General features: G+C 41.8%; 1 protein-coding gene across 3 annotated transcripts in view; it reads right to left on the reverse strand.

Annotated features, from left to right (window-relative positions):
- pdlim5b (PDZ and LIM domain 5b) overlaps window positions 1–22,051 on the reverse strand; it is a 71,911-nt gene that overhangs the window by 41,195 nt on the left and 8,665 nt on the right. For all 3 annotated transcript variants that reach the window (XM_023983703.2, XM_023983707.2, XM_023983706.2), the window contains exon 2: window positions 19,645–19,750. In XM_023983703.2, the coding sequence (XP_023839471.1) occupies window positions 19,645–19,743 (99 nt within the window). In that variant the 5' untranslated portion in view covers window positions 19,744–19,750. The remainder of the gene's footprint in view (window positions 1–19,644; window positions 19,751–22,051) is intronic.

A 22,051-nucleotide genomic window follows, 5' to 3' on the forward strand; every position in this document is an offset into this window, starting at 1 on the left:
TTCATCATCAGACACTGAGTGGACGCGTTGATGTGTTTCTGGCTCAGTATTCTGGCCCGTTTCAAAACGTCTGCTCTCACTCAACCTTCTGCTGCTCACTCCCTCCTGCCATTTTAAGGGATGGTTAGGATTTTGGGGAAATTATAATGAAACAGTACATTATGAGGTTCTCCTTTAAAATGAGGAGCGCGGGACTTCAAGGCAGTCTGGTTCTATTGATGAAATCAAATATGGACTGGGCCATCACTGGATTCACAGGGTCATTCACAAGGAGACTGAAACCTACTTTAAAACAGTGAAATACGGGGCACGTTTGAGAAGAGGACACTGGTATCTGATGGAATATGGAAAAACATTTCCTCCGAGCGTTATGCATTTCAGTTTAATCTAGAGAGCACTAAGAATATACACACCACCTAAGCCCACAGTGATGAGAAACTTGGAGCATGAAGGTCCAATCATAAACTGTGGGTTTCATGCAGGGAGACCAGACCATCGCCTAACGCTAGGTAAATGAGGGGTGTAAATATCACTGATGCAGACCTAATGACTAGGGCTGGGAATTGCCAGGGACCTCACAATACGATATTATCACGATACTTAGGTGCCGGCATGATATGCATTGCGATTCGATACTGCAATATTATTGCGATTTGATGCTCCAAACATAGTGCTCACCATGCCTGCTGAAGAGGGACAAGAGAGAGCCATGAGAAAACACGTTTTGATCAGTCATGGAAATAAAAGCGCTGAAATCATGTTGGCTCACCTTTTAAAAAGAAGATGGAGAACAAGATAGGAGAAATACCAGAGTTTTGGCGCAGGTACAACCGACTAGCGCTAGCTAACGTTAGCTACGTAACACATTTCTTTTATACAGTATATAGCAATACTCTAGCTACTGTATCGATTTTCCCCCCCCATCACTACTAAAGACCCACTGTAGATAGTGTGTTTCACAGGGTGTGTTGGTGTCCATTAGTATCTGAAACGGGTAGAAATGTAACCACACATTATTTAACAAGGCCACAATCACAAACCACAGGACCTAAATCTAACATTTGAACAATCTGCACGTGCTTACCATCTCCCCGCTGCGCTTCCAATCGCAATGAATCATCATCTTCCCCATATGGTGCTCTCGTCCTCGCTCTCCCTTTGTACCTCTCTATACTGTATATATCGCACTTTCTCCCCCGGTCCCGTCCATAGCGCAACACAAATCACAGGCTGATAATACAGCATTCACACGAATCCATCCACACCCTGATAACTGGCATCAATAGAGAGGACAATAACCATTGTGCTCTCTAACTGAATAAACCCTGCAGAGCACTACTGAGCTTTCCTATGTAAACACAGGGAGAGGAAGGCCAAAAACCCTATATTAGTTCAATATGACACAGTATAACATATAACATATAAGTATAACATATATATAGTATATCTGTATAAGGACTTGTGAAGTCTTCCATTTCTCATTCTTCGTGGAAATATCCATATAAAACCTAAGAGATGAATGAACATGTTAACACCGGAGATAAGAGGGAAACATTATTAATAAACCGTTAACATTTGAATGTATATCGTTTGGCCTCTGCTACACAAACCATCTTAATGGTTCCTTGAAATACCAGAGGGAGTGTTTGGTGGTTTTTATTTATTTTCTCTGGACGGGGATTCTGGTGAGAGCTCAGCTCTATGTCAAACAAAGTATCATTTGAGTCAAGTTCACGTTGTTCCTGTTAATCCGAAATAAACATTAAAATAGTTTACAACTTCAGCGCAACAAGAACAGTGTGTGCAATAACAGACTGAGGTTGAACGCGAAAATGAGAAAAACCCAAGCAAGACTTAATGTCTATAAAGAAGATTGACTGGGCAGAATATAGATGTTTAAAGTGACATCAAAGAGCTCTGAAAAATTATCCAGAGCCAAAGGAACTGCTCTGTCTCCCAATAATAACAGCTCTGATTGGCCCAAAGTCAGCAACACTCAAAATAGACCTTGTGGTTGCTGCAATACACTCTAATAATTGACCCCAAAATATAAATCTCAAAAACAAAATGAAAGAATGCATTCTCTAAATCATGCCACTGTTCTGGTGCCAAATCCACACAACCCAACACAGATTGAGGTACCCTGTGAGTGAGTCTCACAGCATAATAGCATAATGGTTTACTGGGAAAAGCCGGGACAATCACTGAACGTAACCTGATTCCCGCTGATAGCTTGACCTGAAAAACGGTGGTTAGTTTACTCACTGAACTAGCATTCCGTGACAACTATGCCTAATAAATAGTTTGTTGMCTAATGAGTAAATTAAGTTTTCAAATACAGGGCATAAGGTTTTAACAATGTTACTGGTTTAGAAAGACAACTTCCCATACTATTAGTCTTTGGGCCACAACCGACTGTGAAACCTGAGAATCCGATGAAGCCTGAATGTTTTTGGACAGGGTATATTTTACCCACGGCGCTCATCTGCCATCTTAACCCTGCCCTTTGAAATGTAATGGAATATTTGTGCTTTGTGTAGTACAGGCCGCATTCCTCCTCTCATGAGAAACAGAGACATAGCCTGACATAAAACAAACACATACTGTGTATAGGCCTATCTATAACTTAACAATCCAATGCCATGAGGGTGACCTGATCTTGATAATGACGCCAAAGGAGATGGCTGCCGTTTTACGATCCTGTAACCAATTGTGCATGTTTTTTCATGTTATTTGTAACTTGTTTTGAACATAATGTTTCTGCCACTGTGTATTATGACCGAAAAGAGTTTCTAGGTATCAGGACAGCGATCACTCACCCCGTACTGGAGGAATACTTTCTTCAACGAGTCGGATGGGAAGGATTTACTTCAGACGCCCGACAAGGCCCTCATCCCCGCCACTCGCAGGAGGAAAAGACAGCGATATCGTGGACGATCCTTTGCCGAGAGGGTAATCTACCTCTACCATCAGGCCTATTAGCCAACGTACAATCAAATCGATAATAAACACTGACAAACTACAATCACGTATATCCTACCAACGGGACATTAACAACTGTAATATCTAGCGGCGCTCCTAGTGGCCGGGTACTTTAATGTAGGGAAACTATAATCCATTCTACCAAGTCTCTACCAGCATGTGAAATATGCAACCAGAAGAGTTTTTTAAATTCTAGACCACCTTTCCTCCACACACAGAGACACGTACAAAGCTCTCCCTCGCCCTCCATTTGGCAAATCTGACCATAATTCTATCCTCCTAATTCCTGCTTAGAAGCAAAAACTAAAGCAGGAAGCACCAGTGACTTGGTCAATAAGAAAGTGGTCAGACGAAGCAGATGCTAAGCTACAGGACTGTTTCGCTAGCACAGACTGGAATGTTTATTTTCTATTTTTTTGTTTTTTGTTTTTTTTAAGCATTTTTGGTTAAGGGCTTTGTAAGTAAGCATTTCACTGTAAGGTCTACAACGGTTGTATTCGGCGCATGTGACAAATACAATTTGATCTTAGTGTCCAGTGATGGCATGAGATTCCAACAGCTATAGATTCCCCTCCATCATAGAATGGAATAACATTAGCGACACCATGATAAGACGTGGGGGTAGAGAGACATCAGGGAGCTCTGACTGAAATGCAAACAGACAGCAAAAAAATAGTTTGTATATGTTCACCCAATGTATCGCATGTCCTGGCTAAACAAACCATAGGGAAACCAAGGTCGAGAGGGGAAAAGAGGTAACCTAACGTAGCAGGCGTAAAATAAATGCCTGAAACTCCCTTACATACTGGTTTTGAAGAGAATTTGTMATTATTTAAAAAAAATAACCAATCCAGTAAAATGTGGAGGTGGTAAGATGGAGTGTCACCTTGTTAACGTCCAAAAGCGGAAGTCACGTCACAGACTCGCATTCCATTTCCCCTGAAAACCAGAACATCCGGTTGTTGGGGACTCGACAAAGGCTAGGATAGATGGAGAGAGAGAAACCTACACTATGCTACTGTGAGCAGACAGACACATGTAACTCAACCTAGCCATCGTTTAGCCTGCACTGCCCTGTAGGAGAGAAAAAGGAGTTCTGGACCCTCCTTCCTCTGGGACTGTAATTAATGGTTCATATGCTCAATAGAACTAGGCCTTGAATAAAAGCTGAGCTGATATTACCTAAAAAGGAGTGTTTGAGCAGAGAATTCACAGATGAATGTGACAGAGACAAAGGAGATGATTATGGGCTACAGGAAAGAGAGGACAGAGCACGCCCCCATTCTCATCGACGGGGCTGCAGTGGAGCAGGTTGAGAGATTCAAGTTCCTTGGTGTCCACATCACCAACCAACTAACATGGTCCAAGCACACCAAGATAGACATGAAGAGGGCACGACAAAACCTATTCCCCCTCAGGAGACTGAAAAGATTTGGCATGGGTCCGCAGATCCTCAAAAGATTCTACAGCTGCACCATCAAGAGCATCCTGACTGGCTGTGTCACTGCCTGGTATGGCAACTGCTCAGCCTCCGACCGCAAGGCACTACAAAGGGTAGTGCGAACGGACCAGTACATCACTGGGGCCAAGCTTCCTGCCATCCAGGACCTCTATACCAGGCGGTGTCAGAGAAAGGCCCTAAAAATTGTCAAAGACTCCAGCCACCCYAGTCATAGACTGTTCTCTCTGCTACCACACGGCAAGCGGTACCGGAGCGCCAAGTCGAGGTCTAAGAGGTTTCTAAACAGCTTCTACCCCCAAGCCATAAGAATCCTGAACATGTAATCAAATGGCTACCCAGTCTATTTGCATTGCCCCCCCCTTTTACACCACTGCTACTCTCTGTTGTTATCATAATCTAATAACTCTACCTACATGTACATACTACCTCAACTAACCGGTGCCCCCGCACATTGACTCTGTACCGGTACCGCACTGTATATAGTCTCATTATTGTTATTTTACTGCTGCTCTTTAATTACTTATAATATAATAATTTCTTATTAGTATTTTTTTTTTTTTTTTACTGCATTGTTGGTTAGGGGCTCGTAAGTAAGCATTTCACTGTAAGATCTACACCTGTTGTATTCGACGCATGTGATTAATACAATTTGATTTGATAGAGGGATTGAGTCTCAGGCACCTAGAGTACTGAAATGCTCCCTTTCTCTGCTAATCACTATTGGAACACTAACTCAGAGAGCAGACTGGCCAGCGCCAGATTCAGTTACATAGCTTAACGCTAAACACACACAACAGTGGGCGACACTAGTATAGTGTGCAATTTCCTGGTGTGACGTGCACTTTTACTAACACTATCACTTCTGGACATATCAGGCTAGACGCCAGCTCGCATTTCAACTGGAGGGCTCAACTCATAACTCTAAACGGAATCATTTCAAAAGGACAAGTCTTGCCATTTGACATCCATCTGCTAAATGTGACAATGCAAATGATGTAAATGAATCTTTACTCTACATCATGTGTCAGACTCAAGGCCCACGAGCCCATTCAATGCTGCCCGCGGGTGGTTTGAGCAACAAAAAAAAAAACATGTATTTATATTTTGGGGGGGAAAACAACCTCAGTCTACATTGACATTTTCATTTTATTTAACTAGGCAAATCAGTTAAGTGTTCTTATTTACAATGACGGCCTAAGAAATGACTAAAACCAAATTGAAACTTTSAAATTATATTGGACCTACATTTATACAGTCTCTTCACTCTTTCAGGTTGCTAAGAATCACCCAAATAAAAGCTAGGAGTATCAAAAATACCAAAAACGATGATTAGAAGACTATTTTTTGCTAATTTTGACACAGAAGATAGACCTCTGACACCCTAAGTTATCTAAGGCTGTCACACCCGGCCGTGACCGGGAGCCCCATGGGGCGTCGCACAATTGGCCCAGCGTTGTCCGGGTTAGGCCGGGGGGGGGGGGGTTGCTTGTCTCATCGTGCTCTAGCGACTCCTTGTGGCGGGCCGGGCACCTGTAGGACGGTGTTTACTTCGACACATTGGTGCGGGTGGCTTACGGCTGAGCGGTGTCAAGAAGCAGTGCAGCTTGGCAGGTCATGTTTCGGAGGGCGCATGGCTCTTGACCTTCTCCTCTCCTGAGTTCGTTGGGGAGTTGCAGCAATGAGACAAGATCATAACTACCAATTGGACATCACGAAATTGGGAAGGGGGTTAAAAAAGAACTAATTTTCAGTGTGGCCCTCCAGAACACGGTGAATATCAAAATATGTGTTTGCCACCCCGTCTTTCTTATACAGACTCAATGATCAGAATCACTTTCAAGGGATGACTCCAACCCCTTTGTTGGGTTATAACACCCAGAACACCATAGCGTAACCATGCTACTTTACAAATCAAATTGTATTTGTCACATGCGCCGAATACAACAAATGTAGTAGACCTTACAGTGAAATGCTTACTTACAAAACCCTTAACCAACAATACAGCTAAGAAAAATACTAAAAAATACAAACAAATAAAGTAACAAATAATTAAAGAGTAGCAGTAAAATAACAATACCTCCTGCTTTGTACTCATTTGACTGTGTTATTACACAGCCAAACCTATTTCATGGCCTCTATGAGATCAGAGACAAGCTACATCATCGCCCCTTCAACCTCCTAACTTTTATGAAAATACATAAATGTGGCTAGTAGAAAAGCCAAGTAAAATAAACTACAAGCACAGTACACACAAACGTTCACAGAGACGGGCATTGGTGTAGCTAGCAGGCCAGACTCGAATGTCAACCCGATCCCGTAACTAAGCTAGCCACGTCCACCTGCAGTTCTAAGATTGTGTGTGAACTAAGTCAAGCCATCAATGGCTGTCAGATCACAGAACCAAAACAGTCCATCAGGAAAGCAGCAGACAGTGTCCGGGTTAGAACGTAATCAACCCTGGCCTATTACACCTTCATTACGCCTTGATTACACAGGGTATAACTAAAACACTATCAATCATAACAGTATGTCGTCTTTTTATCATCACAACCATAAAGGCAAAAACGCACCAAATTTGCCCTAAGGAGTTCGGTACATTTGATTGATCTGCACTCAGACTCTCTTGTAATCTAAGTGGTGTTGTTTTCTCCACAATCTATTAATAGAGCAACCACTGGTACTGGAGCCAGGACTGGAGTGTTGACTTTTTCTACAGTAGTGCACGCTCCGAAATTTTGCGCTTACTGCTCTGGACGCCTGTCTTCTATTCTGGTACTGAATATGTTCAATGGTGATATACAAATATAGAGAAAAATKTTCAATAGCTATAATATGTTGCGTACCATAACAAGCTCCCCATTGGATCCAGCGGTGGTTTAGGGGTAAACAGATTATTACTGTAGTCTCAACAGCTACGCCTTCTGTATGAAGAACGTCCAGCTAATCCGTCTCTGGGCAGAGCAAAGTGAGGGATTGATAGGAGAGTAGAGCGGGAGGGGTATGGCCCATCAGTGGAATGACTGACAGACGAGAAGTCTTCCAGCCCGCAGTAGGTTTGTTTAAAATAAATAGTTGACTTCCATTCCTCAGCTGAGAGAAAGCGGGCTGGGCTGGCTAACAGAGACTCGTATAGTCTCAGTCCTATCTATGGAGAGAAACTAAGGAAAGGATCCAGGCCATTCTTTCACACAAAAACTCACAGATATGATCGATTCTACATGCCAATCAGTAACCATACATCTCTGTGATATAAAACATATCATCRCTCCCACCCAACGTTTTTACATATGTATTAACATATATATCTCTTTGGAACTTCCAACAATGTACTATTTCTCAAAGTCATATGAAGAACCGATTCTACCTAGCTAGTTCCGGCTGGCTAACATTAGCTACTAGCCATGCTAGCATGTAACTACATTCCAAAACAAAGTGTTGGCGCTGAAGATGAAACCATATAAATAAATGCAGAAAACAGCAACTCCTTTTCTCCTGTGCGCTTGGAAAATTAAAAACAAATACAACCAGGAAGTGGGAAATCTGAGGTTTGTCTATCCAATATACAGTGTCTTTGGGGTCATATTGCACTTCCTAAGGCTTCCACTAGATGTCAACAGTCTTCAGAACCTTGTTTGATGCTTCTACTGTGAAGAATGAGGGAAGCTCTTTGAGTCAGGTGTCTGGCAAGAGCTGATCACGCACGCTCCCGTGAGAGCGACCTGCGTTCCATCACATTTCTGAAGACAAAGGAATTCTCCGGCTGAAACATTATTGAAGATTTGTTAAAAACATCCTAAAGATTGATTCTATACATTGTTTGACATGTTTCTACGAACTGTAATGGATTTTTTTACTTTGTCTGACCTGCGCGTCATCCATTTGGATTTTGGAACTAAACGCGCGGGATTCCTGGGTGTGCATTCTGATGAAGATCAAAGTGAATATTTATAATACTATTTCTGACTTCTGTTGACTCCACAACATGGCGGATATCTGTATGGCTTGTTTGGGCTCTGAGCGCTGTACTCGGATTATAGCATGGTGTGCTTTTTCCGTAAAGTTTTTTTGAAATCTGAAATCACAGCGGTTGCATTAAGGAGAAGTTTATCTAAAGTTTTATGTATAATACTTGTATATTTTATCAATGTTTATTATGAGTACTTCTGTAAAGTGATGTGGCTCTCTGCAAAATCACCGGATGTTTGAGGCAAAACATTACTGAACATAACGCGCCAATGTAAACTAAGATTTTTGGATATAAATATGAACTTTATCGAACAAAACATACATGTATTGTGTAACATGAAGTCCTATGAGTGTCATCTGATGAAGATCAAAGGCAAGTGATTCATTTTCTCTATTTCTGCTTTTTGTGACTCCTCTCTTTGGCTGGAATAATGGCTGTGTTTTTCTGTGASTAGGTGCTGACCTAACAATTGTTTGGTGTGCTTTCGTCGTAAAGCCTTTTTGAAATCGGACACTGTGGCTGGATTTACAACAAGTTTCTTTAAAATGGTGTAAAATACTTGTATGTTTGAGGAATTTTTATTATGAGATTTGTTTGAATTTGGCATCCTGCACTTTCACTGGCTGTTATCAAGTCGATCCCGTTAACGGGATCTCAGCCATAAGAAGTTATGCATTTCCAAAACATTGGTTTACTTTAATGTAGCTGTAAGCTAGGTGTTGATAGCAACTGACTCACGCAGTGATGACGTAACGTTTGCAGGCTGGTAGGTATAAAGTTATGCAGGCTAGTTGGCTAGCAACCTTGCAATCTGGTTTGTAACAATAAATTCGAAGTATTTGCATGTAAATTGGCTGAAATTAGAATTGAAACCAGTGGTCAGGAGTGCAAATGATTTGGTACAATTTGAAGTTATAGGGAATAAGCTGGCTTGCCGGGTCCTCCATATAACGTCACACCCCACAAATGTTTATTTTCCAGCATGACTTTGGCATTCGGATCAGTTTTACGTAAAAACAAAAGAGAGTTAACTTTGCATTGGGAGTTTTAATGTGTATACTAATGCAAATCTATACGTTTCATCTATGCTAAAAAGAGAAAGCCTGGATGGCAGCAGCAGTATGTTGAACAGAAGGTTCTGACTGGGTCCCCATCAGAGTATGTGAGCAAAGCTGGAGCGAGCCCAGTTTGACTGGAGCGTGGAGCGAGATCCCCAAAGGTTGGAGCAGCTGCCTTCTCGCACACTCCAATTTTCACTCCAGTAGCGCTCACTTCACGAGCTCAGGGCATGCCTGCCCCAGCATACATTTGTAGTCTACTTGTGTGCTAATATAGCTCCTTGCTTGAGCTACTGTCACATAGTTCACAAAATATTTTCATAAAGAAACTGATAAAACACAGGTGCTTAATCAAGGTGACTTACAAAGAGGAGGACCAAGAGCAAGAGAGGGAGTGCGGTGATGTAGTGTCCACAACTAAAGAATCATTGTGGAATTTGAAAAAGATAGGTATCCCAAAAGCATGCTACGTGCAYATGCTAAAAGGAAGGAACGAGGTGGGTAGATAAATACGTCGCTACAATGAAACACTTATAATTTTTTTAAATCTTAAACGTTTCGTTGAATTATCTATAGAATAGGCCATAATTGGTTTTGGCCCAATAAGCCTGGCATATTCCTACGTTCAAGGAGCTTTCCGTTTTGATTGTGTTATTTTGCCGAAAAACCTTTAGGCCTTCCTATAGAAAAAGAAAAAACATCTCTGCCCAGCCTGGCAAGACTGGGCAAAAGGGTGTTCAGCATCCCCAGTGGCTCTGCAGGTGTGGAGAGGATATTCTCTGCTGCTGACCGGCTCTCCAGACATCATCGCATGAGCCTGAAACCAGACTGGCCAAACTCGTGTTTGATGAATTCAAAAAGGCACTAAGTCAGTTTTTGTTTAATTTGTATTTAATTCTAAGTAAGTCAGCCTATATGCACAATTTATAGACTATAATAATGTAATAAAACAAAATGTTGTTTAAATGTTGAGAGCTTTACGTCCTTACCAACCTATTGAGTCACATTGTGACGCATTTGCGAGTGCATTTTTTGCAGGCTATAGCCTTGAAATAATATAGCCTAAATAATTCATTTTTGTTCCATATWAGGCTCCCTGTCTGGCTCCTGACCTATTTAGTGTTTATATCCTGTTTAATATGACATGTAGCCTGTTTGAATTTGTTCGCTTCTTACATTCACCATTTCATATTTATTCAAATACTTTCCCTTCAAATCCATGTGGTTTGCTTTCAATACTTAAAAACCAGTTGGTAGGTCCAGGTAGTCACAAAAATAGATCGGTGTCGGTTAAATTGTGATTTTAATTCAAACGGAGTGAAATTGGAGCGGCAGGTTCCCTTTCCCTTGTGAGCGCGGAGCGGTTTCTAGCAGAGCGGTAGGAAGGCACAAGGAGCGCCGAAGCGGCGAGCAAGCCCCCCAACTCTGCTCACATGCTCTGGTCCCCATCGAATAAGAGTGGGATGTATCAAAGTGAGTTTTTCCCCTTTGCTTCTAAGGAAGAACGCCAACATAAGGAGGATACCAAGACAGCTAAACCAATCATCATCATCAAGCCTTTCTTTCCCTAATACACGCCACTGTCTGAGTAAAAACCCATCTTCAGCTGTGGGACACAAAAGGAAAGCCGTCTCCCTCCTACAGAGTTTGGAACACGGATGTTATGTATCAACTTAACACCAGCGGTCCAAGAGAAACAGCAGCAGTCTCAAGCTGCGGATGTTGGCGCCTGCCGCTGCTCTTTGTCAGAATGGGATTTCCAGCCAGTGGACTGAGTGTGGACCAGCACATACAGCCCAGGGCCCATTCCTCCTGATCAGAACGTCTGGAAGCAAGGCTGGAAACATGACGCCATCGCTGTGTCTCTGCTGGACATGTGATGGGAGAAATATGCCCCAGGAATGTCACTGTCTGACCAATGAAGTGTTCACTGGTCACGCTGGGAAAATGACAGCAGTTTGTCGCTTTGCTCACCGATCGTGCGGTGTTGTTTTGACCACCAGTGACTCATAACAAGTCTTTGTCACGGTAATGACGGTCACAAGAGGTCCACTTTTACAGCCTGTGGAAAAGCTAACATAATAAATGGCCCACAGAAGTAGAAAAAAATACATATTTCACAGTGCCTGAACTTGGTGATTTTATTGGCATTCACAGCTCTGTAACACTGGTTTTGACACTGAAACAGTATGAATGATGTAGTGTTTCAGAGGCATACTTTATCTTTACTGTAGTAGACAACATGTTCTGGTTTCATGACTCTAAAGCATAAATCAGACATTKTTTTCACTGAAAACACAGAATACCTGGTTCTAGTGTGTAAGCCAGGTAACAAATAAGGCACTTTATTTCTAACATTCAACTGCCAAGCCCACTGTGGTTAATGGAGTAAGGAAGGAGAGTCTGTTTCGTATTTATTAAAACAGTAACATTCCGCTACGTCCACATGCCAAGATCAAAACGAAATGTTTCTCTTGGAGTCTCTGGGAGATTCAATACTGGAGATGCAGCAGAATTCAAAACAACTTATTTTCAAATGGATGGTTGTTAAAAAGAAATCTCTGGAACTATGAAAATTGTATTTCTCCCCCATGTATTGCCTGCATGCCATGCCTCCTCCAAAACACATAAAAAGTCAGACTTCCACAAACCATATTTAGCCTATTGTAGGTTGTGAAATCCTTGATCCCATAATAACAGGAAAGAACAATGACATCAACAGTGGCATAACTGCAGACAGTAGAATTAACTGTATATCGACAGTTGCAGCATACAGTGCCTTCGGAAAGTATTCAGACCCCATTACTTTTATCACATTTAGTTACAGCTTTATTCTAAAATTCCCCTCACACAATRCCCCATAATGACAAAGCAAAAACAGGTTTTTGGAAACGTTTATAATTTATTTTTTTTAAATAAATGAAAATGACATTTACATAAGTATTCAGATCCTTTACTCAGTACTTTGTTGAAGCAACTTTGGCAGTGATTACAGCCTCGATTATTCTTGGGTATGATGCTACAAGTTTGGCACATCTGTATTTGGGGAGTTTCTCCCATTCTTCTCTGCAGATCCTCTCAAGCTCGGACCGTTCGGCTGGGGACTGTTGATGCACAGCTATTTTCAGCTCACTCCAGAGATGTTCGATAGGGTTCAAGTCCGGGAACTGACTAGGCCACTCAAGGATATTGAGACTTTCCCCGAAGCCACTCCTGAATCATCTTGACTGTGTGCTTAGTCGTTGTCCTGTTGGAAGGTGAACCGTCGCTCCAGTCTGAGGTCCTGAGTGCTCTGAAGCAGGTTTTCATCAAGGATCTCTCTATACTTTGCGCTGTTCATCTTTGCCTTGATCCTGACTAGTCTCCCAGTCCCTGAAAAACATCCCCACAGCATGAGGTTGCCACCACCATGCTTCACCGTAGGTATGGTGCCAGGTTTCCTACAGATCTGACACTTGGCATTCATCGGACCAGAGAATCTTGTTTCTCATGKTCTGAGAGTCTTTCGGTGCCTTTTGGCAAACTCCAAGTGGGCTGTCATCAAATCAAATGTATTTATAAAGCCCTTCTTACATCAGCTGATGTCACAAAGTGCTGTACAGAAACCCAGCCTACTGAGGATTGCCTTCCATCTGACCACCCTATCATAAAAGGCCTGATTGGTGGAGAGCTGCAGAGATGGTTGTCCTTCTGGAAGGTTCTCCCATCTCCACAGAGGAACTCTAGAGCTCTGTCAGAGTGACCATTGGGTTCTTGGTCACCTCCCTGACCAATGCCCTTTTCCCCGATTGCGCAGTTTGGCCGGACGGCCAGCTCTAGRAAGAGTCTTGGCAGTTCCAAACTTCTTCCATTTAAGAATGATGGAGGCCAATGTGTTCTTGGGGACCTTCAATGCTGCAGACCTTTTTTGGTACCCTTCCCCAGATCTATGTCTCGACACAATCCTGTCTCGAACCGCTACGGACAATTCCTTTGACCTCATGGCTTGGTTTTTGCTCTGTGGGACCTTATGTAGAAAGGTGTGTGCCTTTCCAAATCATGTCAAATCAATTGAATTTACCACAGGTGGATTCCAATCAAGTTGTAGAAACATCTCAAGGATGATCAATGAAAGCAGGATGCATCGGAGCTCAAATTTCAAGTCTCATAGTGAAGGGTCTGAATACTTATGCAAATAAGGTATGTTTTTTTATCAATTTGACAAGTAGCATAACTTATACTAAACATTTGTAACAGCCTAAATGTTACAAAACATATATTCAATCAAATAAGCCTTGCGTAATTCAACACTCTCTCATAGACCTCCATACAATAAAAAGCTCATCTCAAGCGGACAGATTTTGGGCTGAGTGAATCCTCTCGCTTCGCCTCTTCCTCTCAGAGACTACTCCGTCTTTCCCCTATGTGATTCAACTTTTAGCCAGACTATTAGAGCCGGGTCGGCCTCTCCTACGCTCCCTTTCACGCCAGAGCAGTCTTCCCCTCTCTCCCCCCCTCTCGCTCTCCCCCCTCTCGCTCCCCTGCATAAATGTGGTGGGTATAAATAACCTCCTCTTCCTCCCAGAAGGCTGTGCTGTGGTGGGCGCTCTGCAGCTCTGGTGCGTCACTGAGCTGACTGACTGACCGTGTCCTTCCACGTGTCCCTGGACTGGCCTAGATGACACAGGGCAGGGAGACCAGGTCCAGAGGCTACTTCACAGGAAGCACCGCTGCCACCCACCACACCACTTAAAATGACTGGGGCCAGCTGGGCAGCTAGCTAGCACTCAGCGTGCCATGGACATTCTGTTAGACACGTCAGGACGCTGTGTGTTCACACGAGCCCCGAGAACTGCCCTCAGTAAACGTTTATAAGGCTATAAATACCCCAGGAGAAGAGAAGGAGAGCAGCCAGTCTCAGGTCCCACTTAAGGCCCATCAGGGAGACCGCTCAGCCTCTCAGCTGAGACATGTGACCGATATTGACCTSCCTGATGCCTTGTAAAGACTTCAGACAGTTTACAGCATCTAAAGTAAATATAGTTTATATCTAGAGTGCACATAAAACATTTTTTATTTATTTAAAGAGTCTGCAAAGGGAGAAGCATAACATATGGTGTGTACTTGTAGTGTAGAGATGAGCTATAGTATGGTGTTTTCTGGGTAATTGAGTTTGTTGATTGTGGCGGAGCAGGTTGTTGTTCAGTACCCCCTGGGTGGATACAGAGTCATGTTTTCCATAACTGTCCTCACGTTATCTCCTGCCATGTGCAGAGATCAGAACAGTACAGACAGTTTCCACTGGGCCTACTGATGCTGACAACTGAGCCACCCCAGCCAGCAGAACACAGCTACAGGGCTAGTAGGTGTGTGGTTTGGGCCATGGGTGAAAACAAAGCCTTTTACAGACACTGAGAAATACAGTGTATATATCTGTATGGGTGGCCAGGCCAGGCCACCCCCCCCCCCCTGTGATTATAGCCTCTTCAATTCTCTACAATGGATCTGTCTATTCCCACAGCACTGTATGTATACCATAATGCAAAATGCCTCAAGATGTAAACATACAGTACTGTCTGTATTTCTCTCAAAACAAAATGAATCTCACACAATGTGCTTCTCAGAGTAATGAAATAATTTACTGTGGTTCAATTTCTTTATGGATTGGCATTACCTTTAAAGCAGACATCCACAAAAGGGGAAACAGATCCACCAGTTGCATTTGTTATCTTTGTTTTTTTTACAGAGGAGATTAGCATCCCGCAACGTAATAAAGGAAATGTGTAGTACATGCTCTGCTGGTGTATTGATGTCCAAGGGGGGGAAAAAAACTGTTCTTGTTTGAAGTAACGTCTTTGTTTTTTGTAATATCCTGCTATGGATTCCAGCTTTCGGAAATCTATATCAGTATATAAATTCTGTCTGAGAAATGCATGCCCAACAGACCCAGCCATACATTCGCTACGGGGCATATAACTTAATTTGATGTACATTTTTGGAATTGTCTGTGAAGTGGATGATTTATCCGTTTTCATATTCAGACGCTCGGTTCAGACTTTGGTTTGCACAAAGCAGTATCCTAAGACACTTGGACAATTCCCAAAGTGAGATTAACCCAATGCTGCCAAACCACCAAGCTCAAAGCTGACATTTTAGATTTGAGTGTGTATCAATCTTTGAGGTCATATGTAACTTGGCCAGACACCTTCTCAGAGGATTTCTTCCCACTTGATTTATTCAAATGTGTGCTGGAATAAATATTTAAAGCGCTCAAGCACTGAAAATTCCATAAACAAATCTAAATTTGTGGCTCAGATATCATCCCTTTACTGCTGAGTCTTACTGTAAATACAGGGATATTATGGGGATTTGTGATTCGTCCTTATATACCAAATTCAACTTTCTGAAAACAGAATATTGCATTTCTAAAGTTGTTCAAAGGTTGTTTTAGCAGTTGCATGTCCAGATAGGTCTGTAACGTTACATTTCATGAACTGATAAACATGGCTAGAACCACATTTAGTTTTACATCTATACTAGGATTCCTTCCACTGAGAAAATAAGAAAACTGGCCCCAGCATCACTTACCAATTTCACTTTTAAAAACAGGGAAGTGCAGATCTCCTAAACAAACATGGAGCTACAGAAAACTGTCTCGATCATCAGAACTGGTAACAAGGCGGAGGGACTGAGCAAATACTGTACAAGAGCAAAATACTGCTTTGCTATTGACAAAGGCACTTCAACAGACATTCACCAATTTAATAGCAGTATAAATGGATAACTGGAGTCCTACACTGATGAGATTGGCTTGTCTATTAGCCAAGCATAGTCACTATCAAGTGATAATCAGTGTTAGTGAGAGTCCCATCCTCCTCCTTTTCACAGCAGCAACACAAACAGTGTGTACCTGTGGTGATTCAGGGCCATTCTTCACACAGCAGGCCTGCCACTAGGCTTGGGCGGTATACCGTATATACCATATAAGGGGGTATTTGGAAAAAGCCACGGGATGGTTTTTCAATACCGTCAAAACGATTTCTTTGAAGTTTTTCAATAAATATTTGTAGGTACTTTTTAATACCTGCATTCAACTTGTGCAATACATTAGGAGATAAAGCGGATTGCGTTTTTCATTTCACCCGTCACATTATGAATCTTACAGTAGTTCCCCAGAACAGTTGAGTTATCATGTGTTGGTAAATAGCACGGAAGAAAGCAGGAGCTGGTGTATTTGATTTAACTTGCTAGTTGGCTAAGTAAGTGGTTGAATTAASAAGGAGACTGGGCATCATATAGTTTATATAGTTTCTTCCTTTAAGTTATTTTTCTTTAACCTTTATTTAACTAGGCAAGTCAGTTAAGAACAAATTAATATTTACAAAGACAGTCTACCCCTGGTCAAACCCGAACCAATCGAACCAGGAACTGTAGTGACGCCTCTTGTACTGAGATGCAGTGCCTTGGAACGCTGCACCACTCGGGAGCCGCGTTTGAGAAGTCAAAGCTCTTTGGAAGGGTTATTTGTACAGCTGCACACAGAGTGGACATATGCTGCTCCATAGCTAGTACTGTTCTTCCTTCAAATAAGCATGAGTCAGAACTCTATTATTTTGCACAATGTTTCTTTCACATTTGCTTGTAAATGTCAACTCAAAATTACATTAGGTAGCTACTACCTATACTTGTATAACTTTATGAGCTGGGTTTACCATCTTCGCCATTTGTTTATTTTCGTTTGAACTCATTAGCATGTTTATCTAGCAGCCTCTATAGAAATTYGCTATTASTTTGTGCTACTTTTGTTAGCATTCTGGTAATAGACACCAATGGGCTTTTGTTTTTAGCGCCCCCTGGTGTATGAAGACAGTAATAAATACCGTGATGAGAAAAGGACAGTATGACGATATGAAAAACTACCTGCCACCGTACTGATCCTCTCCTATCCCAGCCCAGGCCCCTCAGCCGAGCCCCAGACCAGGCCAGACCCAGCAGAACCCAGCCAGTGCCAGACGTCAGCCTAACCTACGGTGCCCCAGACAGATATTACACAACCACTGCTTCTCCGCAGGGTTCCAGAGAACTGAGAGGAGTCTCTGGCATTCGTAGACAGATTCATCTATTGCCCTGTGACAAGGAAGACGGCCMCACTGTGTACAAAGCCAGAGCTAGAGACACAGAGTTAAGAGCCAGCACTATTTCAGACTGACTGACAGAATATCAAATGGCACGCAGATTGGTAGAGCAAAGTCTATACTTTTCACAGAAATTGTGGAAAGTTCTGGAAATATGTGAATACGGTGGTTGCTATTTGGATATGTCAGATAAAAATGGCATGAGGCACAAAGATAGACAGTGGGAGATTTACAGAGGCCATTAAAATGTCAGAGGGGTCTTTGCAGTTAAAGCTGTCAGAAGAGAGGTTGTGTGGTTGAAAGCAGCAGTGAGTGGCACATACTGGATCTATGACACAGGCTCTTTCATCACTCTGGAGCCAGATGGCATAGTGAGCATTAATGCCATTCCTGTGAGGTGAGTGTCGTGGCTGAGAGGACACTTGTCTGAGTGTGAGCTTGTGCAGGGCACTAAATTTAAAAAAAGAAATTGGTAGTGCTGGTGCTCCCAACTTTAAAAAAAAGTTAGGAGCACCAGGAAATAAGATTTTCACAGCCTATATGAATTATGTGCCCTAAAAACTAATGTAACACTTAATGCATTACTTTATTATAAAAGCTAACGCTGATATGAATACCTTTCATTGAAATGACATTTGTGGAACATTAGGTTTCTACATTACATAAAAACACTATTTTCCAATTGAGAAGCATTACATAAAGTGTACACTGTCTCTTAAAAAATGTCAGGTTTGTGATGAGCAAGAGATCAGTCAATCATTTATTTATGTAATCATTGATCTTCTGAAGAAGCTATCCCTTTTCCTTTCTTTCTGTGTCCCCAAATGTTTGGATACACTGCTAAAGTTCCCAGGTTGTTAGCTAGCTAGCCAATGAGGTAACATGACTGAACAAAGTGTAAACAAATGATTAACGACATCGACGCGTGAGTAGTTTTAGAACGGTCCACGACATTGCTTTATGAATGTAAAATGCAGTCGCGGCAGATAAAAATGATGTGCTGGTAATATGGGTTAGATCTTTTGACCTGGTTGGACTAGAAGTAAGCCATTTACTGTAGTAATGGTTCAACCATAATGCTAACGGATCTGTACTCACTTGTTTCTCTTGGTCACTCTGAAACAACAGTACAGTGCAACCTTATCACACAGTGCTTCCAAAATAAAAACTCCTGGTCGCACAGTAAAATATGTTCTCGCACGTTAGAGCCCCGAGTGTGTGTGATGTGTTTTATTTGNGGGGGGCATCCTGGAGTCGCCTCTTCACTGCTGACGTTGAGACTGGTGTTTTGCAGTTACTATTTAATAAAGCTGGAAGTTGAAGACTTGTGAGGCGTCCGTTTCTCAAACTAGAAACTATAATGTACTTGCCCTCTTGCTCAGTTGTGCACCGGAGCCTCCCACTCCTCTTTCTATTCTGGTTAGAGCCAGTTTGCGCTGTTCTGTGAAGGGGGTAGTACACAGCATTGTACGAGATCTTCAGTTTCTTGGCAATTTCTCGCATGGAATAGCCTTCATTTCTCAGAACAAAAATAGACTGACGAGTTTCAGAAGAAAGTTCTTTGTTTCTGGTCCTTTTGAGCCTGTAATTGAACCCACAAATGCTGATGCTCCAGATACTCAACTAGTCTAAAGATGCCCAGTTTTATTGCTTCTTTAAAAATCAGAATAGTTTTCAGCGCTGCTAACATAATTGCAAAAGGGTTTTGTAATCATTAATTAGCGTTTTAAATGATAAACTTGGATTAGCTAACCCACTGTAGCATTGGAACACAGGAGTGATGGTTGCTGATAACGGGCCTCTGTACGCCTACGTAGATATTCATTTTTTTATTTTTAAATCAGCCAATTCCAGTTACAATAGTAATTTACAACATTAACAATGTCTACACTGTATTTCTGATCAATTTAAAAATGGACACATTTTTTTTTGCTTTTCTTTCAAAAACAAGGAAATTTCTAAGTGACTTCAAACTTTTGAACGGATATACACACACACAGGTTCTGTCACACCCCCCCCCCCCAACAAAATATAAATAAAACATATGAGAGAGAAACTCACCCGTGAGATAGTGAGGGGCAGACAGAAGTCCTTTCCTCCCTGCAGTCTGAAGCCCCAGGGGGCGGGGCCAACCAGGGAGACACTGTAGTTGCTGCTCATGATTCTCCTGCAAACAAAAGCAAAGCTGCTAAAACATGAATAAAATCGGGACCTTTATGGGTTATACAGAAGACACAGCACTCCAAAAGTTTTCCCATCTGCAATGTGTGACTGTTTACAGGATCTGAGGCGTTTGAGGCTGGCTCCTACTTCACAGTAGGGCCGTTTAAATATATATTTTTTAATTTGTATTATTATTCTTTTTATTTTTTTCAATGCCTTCTTGAACATGTGCACTTTCATGTGCCTTAATTAAACATGTATGGGATCTGTAATTATCAACACACATTTTTATTTGGAGTTTAGCCAATGGAGAAAGCACTGAGCTGTACAGGGAGAAAGACAGAATTCTTCCTGGCTAGTCATGATTGGCTGAGATAATGGGTTGGTTGGATATGATGAGAGATGAGTCCTGTTTGGTATGTCATGTCACAGGCTTCTATAATAACAGAATGACATTTTCCATATTCAGTATATACAGTAGATCTTTGCTACCCCGGATATTAGGAAAGATACAGTTTTGCTATGCACAACTGAAAAATTGTTGCGGCAACTCAAAAACATTGCTGCCCTGTATTTAGCTGGGTTTAAGTGGAGACTGCTTTCTGGAGGACAATGCCATGCTTACTCACATGGATGGGTTGGGGCTATAGCTTGAGAGSGTGTGAACGATGCTGAATGGGCATAAACAAAGAAGGGCCCTCTCCCTAGTGTGAAAATCTCAAAATCAAAAAAAGTGTAGCAACTTTTAAAGCAGCATAACTATGAGTATGTACTTTTATAACATGTAAAAATAAGCAAATCAATTACATTTGACATAAACCTCGAGAGAAATCTGGACGCATCTTTTAATATTGAATGAAAAACATAAAATGTCAGCAAACCCACGAGTCTCAGCTGTTCTCAGTGGGTCACCAAAAAGGAGTACTATAAGACAAAAGACTGCCAAGCTCCAAATACCTGCAGTGTCCCATAATGCTTGACTCAGCCGTTTCCATGGAAGCCAGATGGGCTACAAGTTAGGGCTTATTTTATTACAGTATTGTTATTAGTCAGTTACATTTTTATTTAACGATAACACATGGTGATATAAATCTGATCTACACAGGGGGTTGACATTTTAACCCTCTTCTTTTGAACCATCTGCAGAGACAGTGGATATAAACGTTTGGACTTGGGTCTTGAGTCTTTTGATGCAGCAGCTTAACCAGAATCAACACCGCTATTCAGAGAAGTGAAGAATATTTTCTCCATGAGAGACAGACACATTCAAGTTTTATTTATGTTAGAGAAAAGGCGGATCAGCACTTTTTATACCAGGGGTGTCAAACAAATGTTGCACCAGGGGCTGCATTCGGTCTTCAACGAGGTCTGGAGGGCAGCACAGAATTTATTTTATATTTCCTTGCCGTCAGTTTGCAACAAAAATATTATGGAGCTGGACACCGTCAAGACTGTATGAATGTAGGTCCATTATCATTTCTACACAGTTTAGATTTTGTTTTGTTGGTGGGGCAGACCAACTTCAATACTGCAGACTGGAACAACCATCAATATAGTCTGCATCATTTCCAATCCCCCATATATTTGTGTACGCACACACTTTAAAAATATATATTTTCCTTTATTAATTTCCACTAACCCTACCACCCCTCCCATAATTGGAGTAAACTAATGAACACTTAGGCTTCTACTTCCAGCTTACACAAACTATATACATTTTACGTACACAATCTATTTTACAATAGTTACAGTGCCTTTGGTTAAGTAGTCAGACCCTTTGACTTTYCCCACATTTTGTTACAGCCTTATTCTAAAATAAATTACATTTWAAAAAATCCTCAGCAATCTACACACAATGACAAAGCGAAAACAGGTTTAGACATCTTTGCTAATTCATTAGCCTAAAAAACGGAAAAATCTTATTTACATAAGTATTCATACCCTTTGCTATGAGACTCGAAATTGAGCTCAGGTGCATCCTGTTTCCATTGATCATCCTTGAGATGTTTCTTCAACTTGATTGGAGTTCACCTCTGGTAAATTCAATTGACTGGACATTTGGAAAGGCACACACTTGTCTAGATAAGGTCCCACAGTTGACAGTGCATGTCAGAGCAAAAACCAAACCATTAGGTTAAGGGAATTGTCGGTAGAGCTCCGAGACACAGATCTGGGGAAGAGTACCAAAAAATGTCTGCAGCATCGAAGGTCCCGAAGAACACAGTGGCCTCCATCATTCTTAAAAATGGGGGGGAAGGACCTTGGTCAGAGAGGTAACCAAGAACCCGATGGTCACTCTGGAGTT

Source organism: Salvelinus sp. IW2-2015, linkage group LG4q.1:29, assembly GCF_002910315.2.
Source record: "Salvelinus sp. IW2-2015 linkage group LG4q.1:29, ASM291031v2, whole genome shotgun sequence".
Classification (NCBI taxonomy): Eukaryota; Metazoa; Chordata; class Actinopteri; order Salmoniformes; family Salmonidae; genus Salvelinus; species Salvelinus sp. IW2-2015.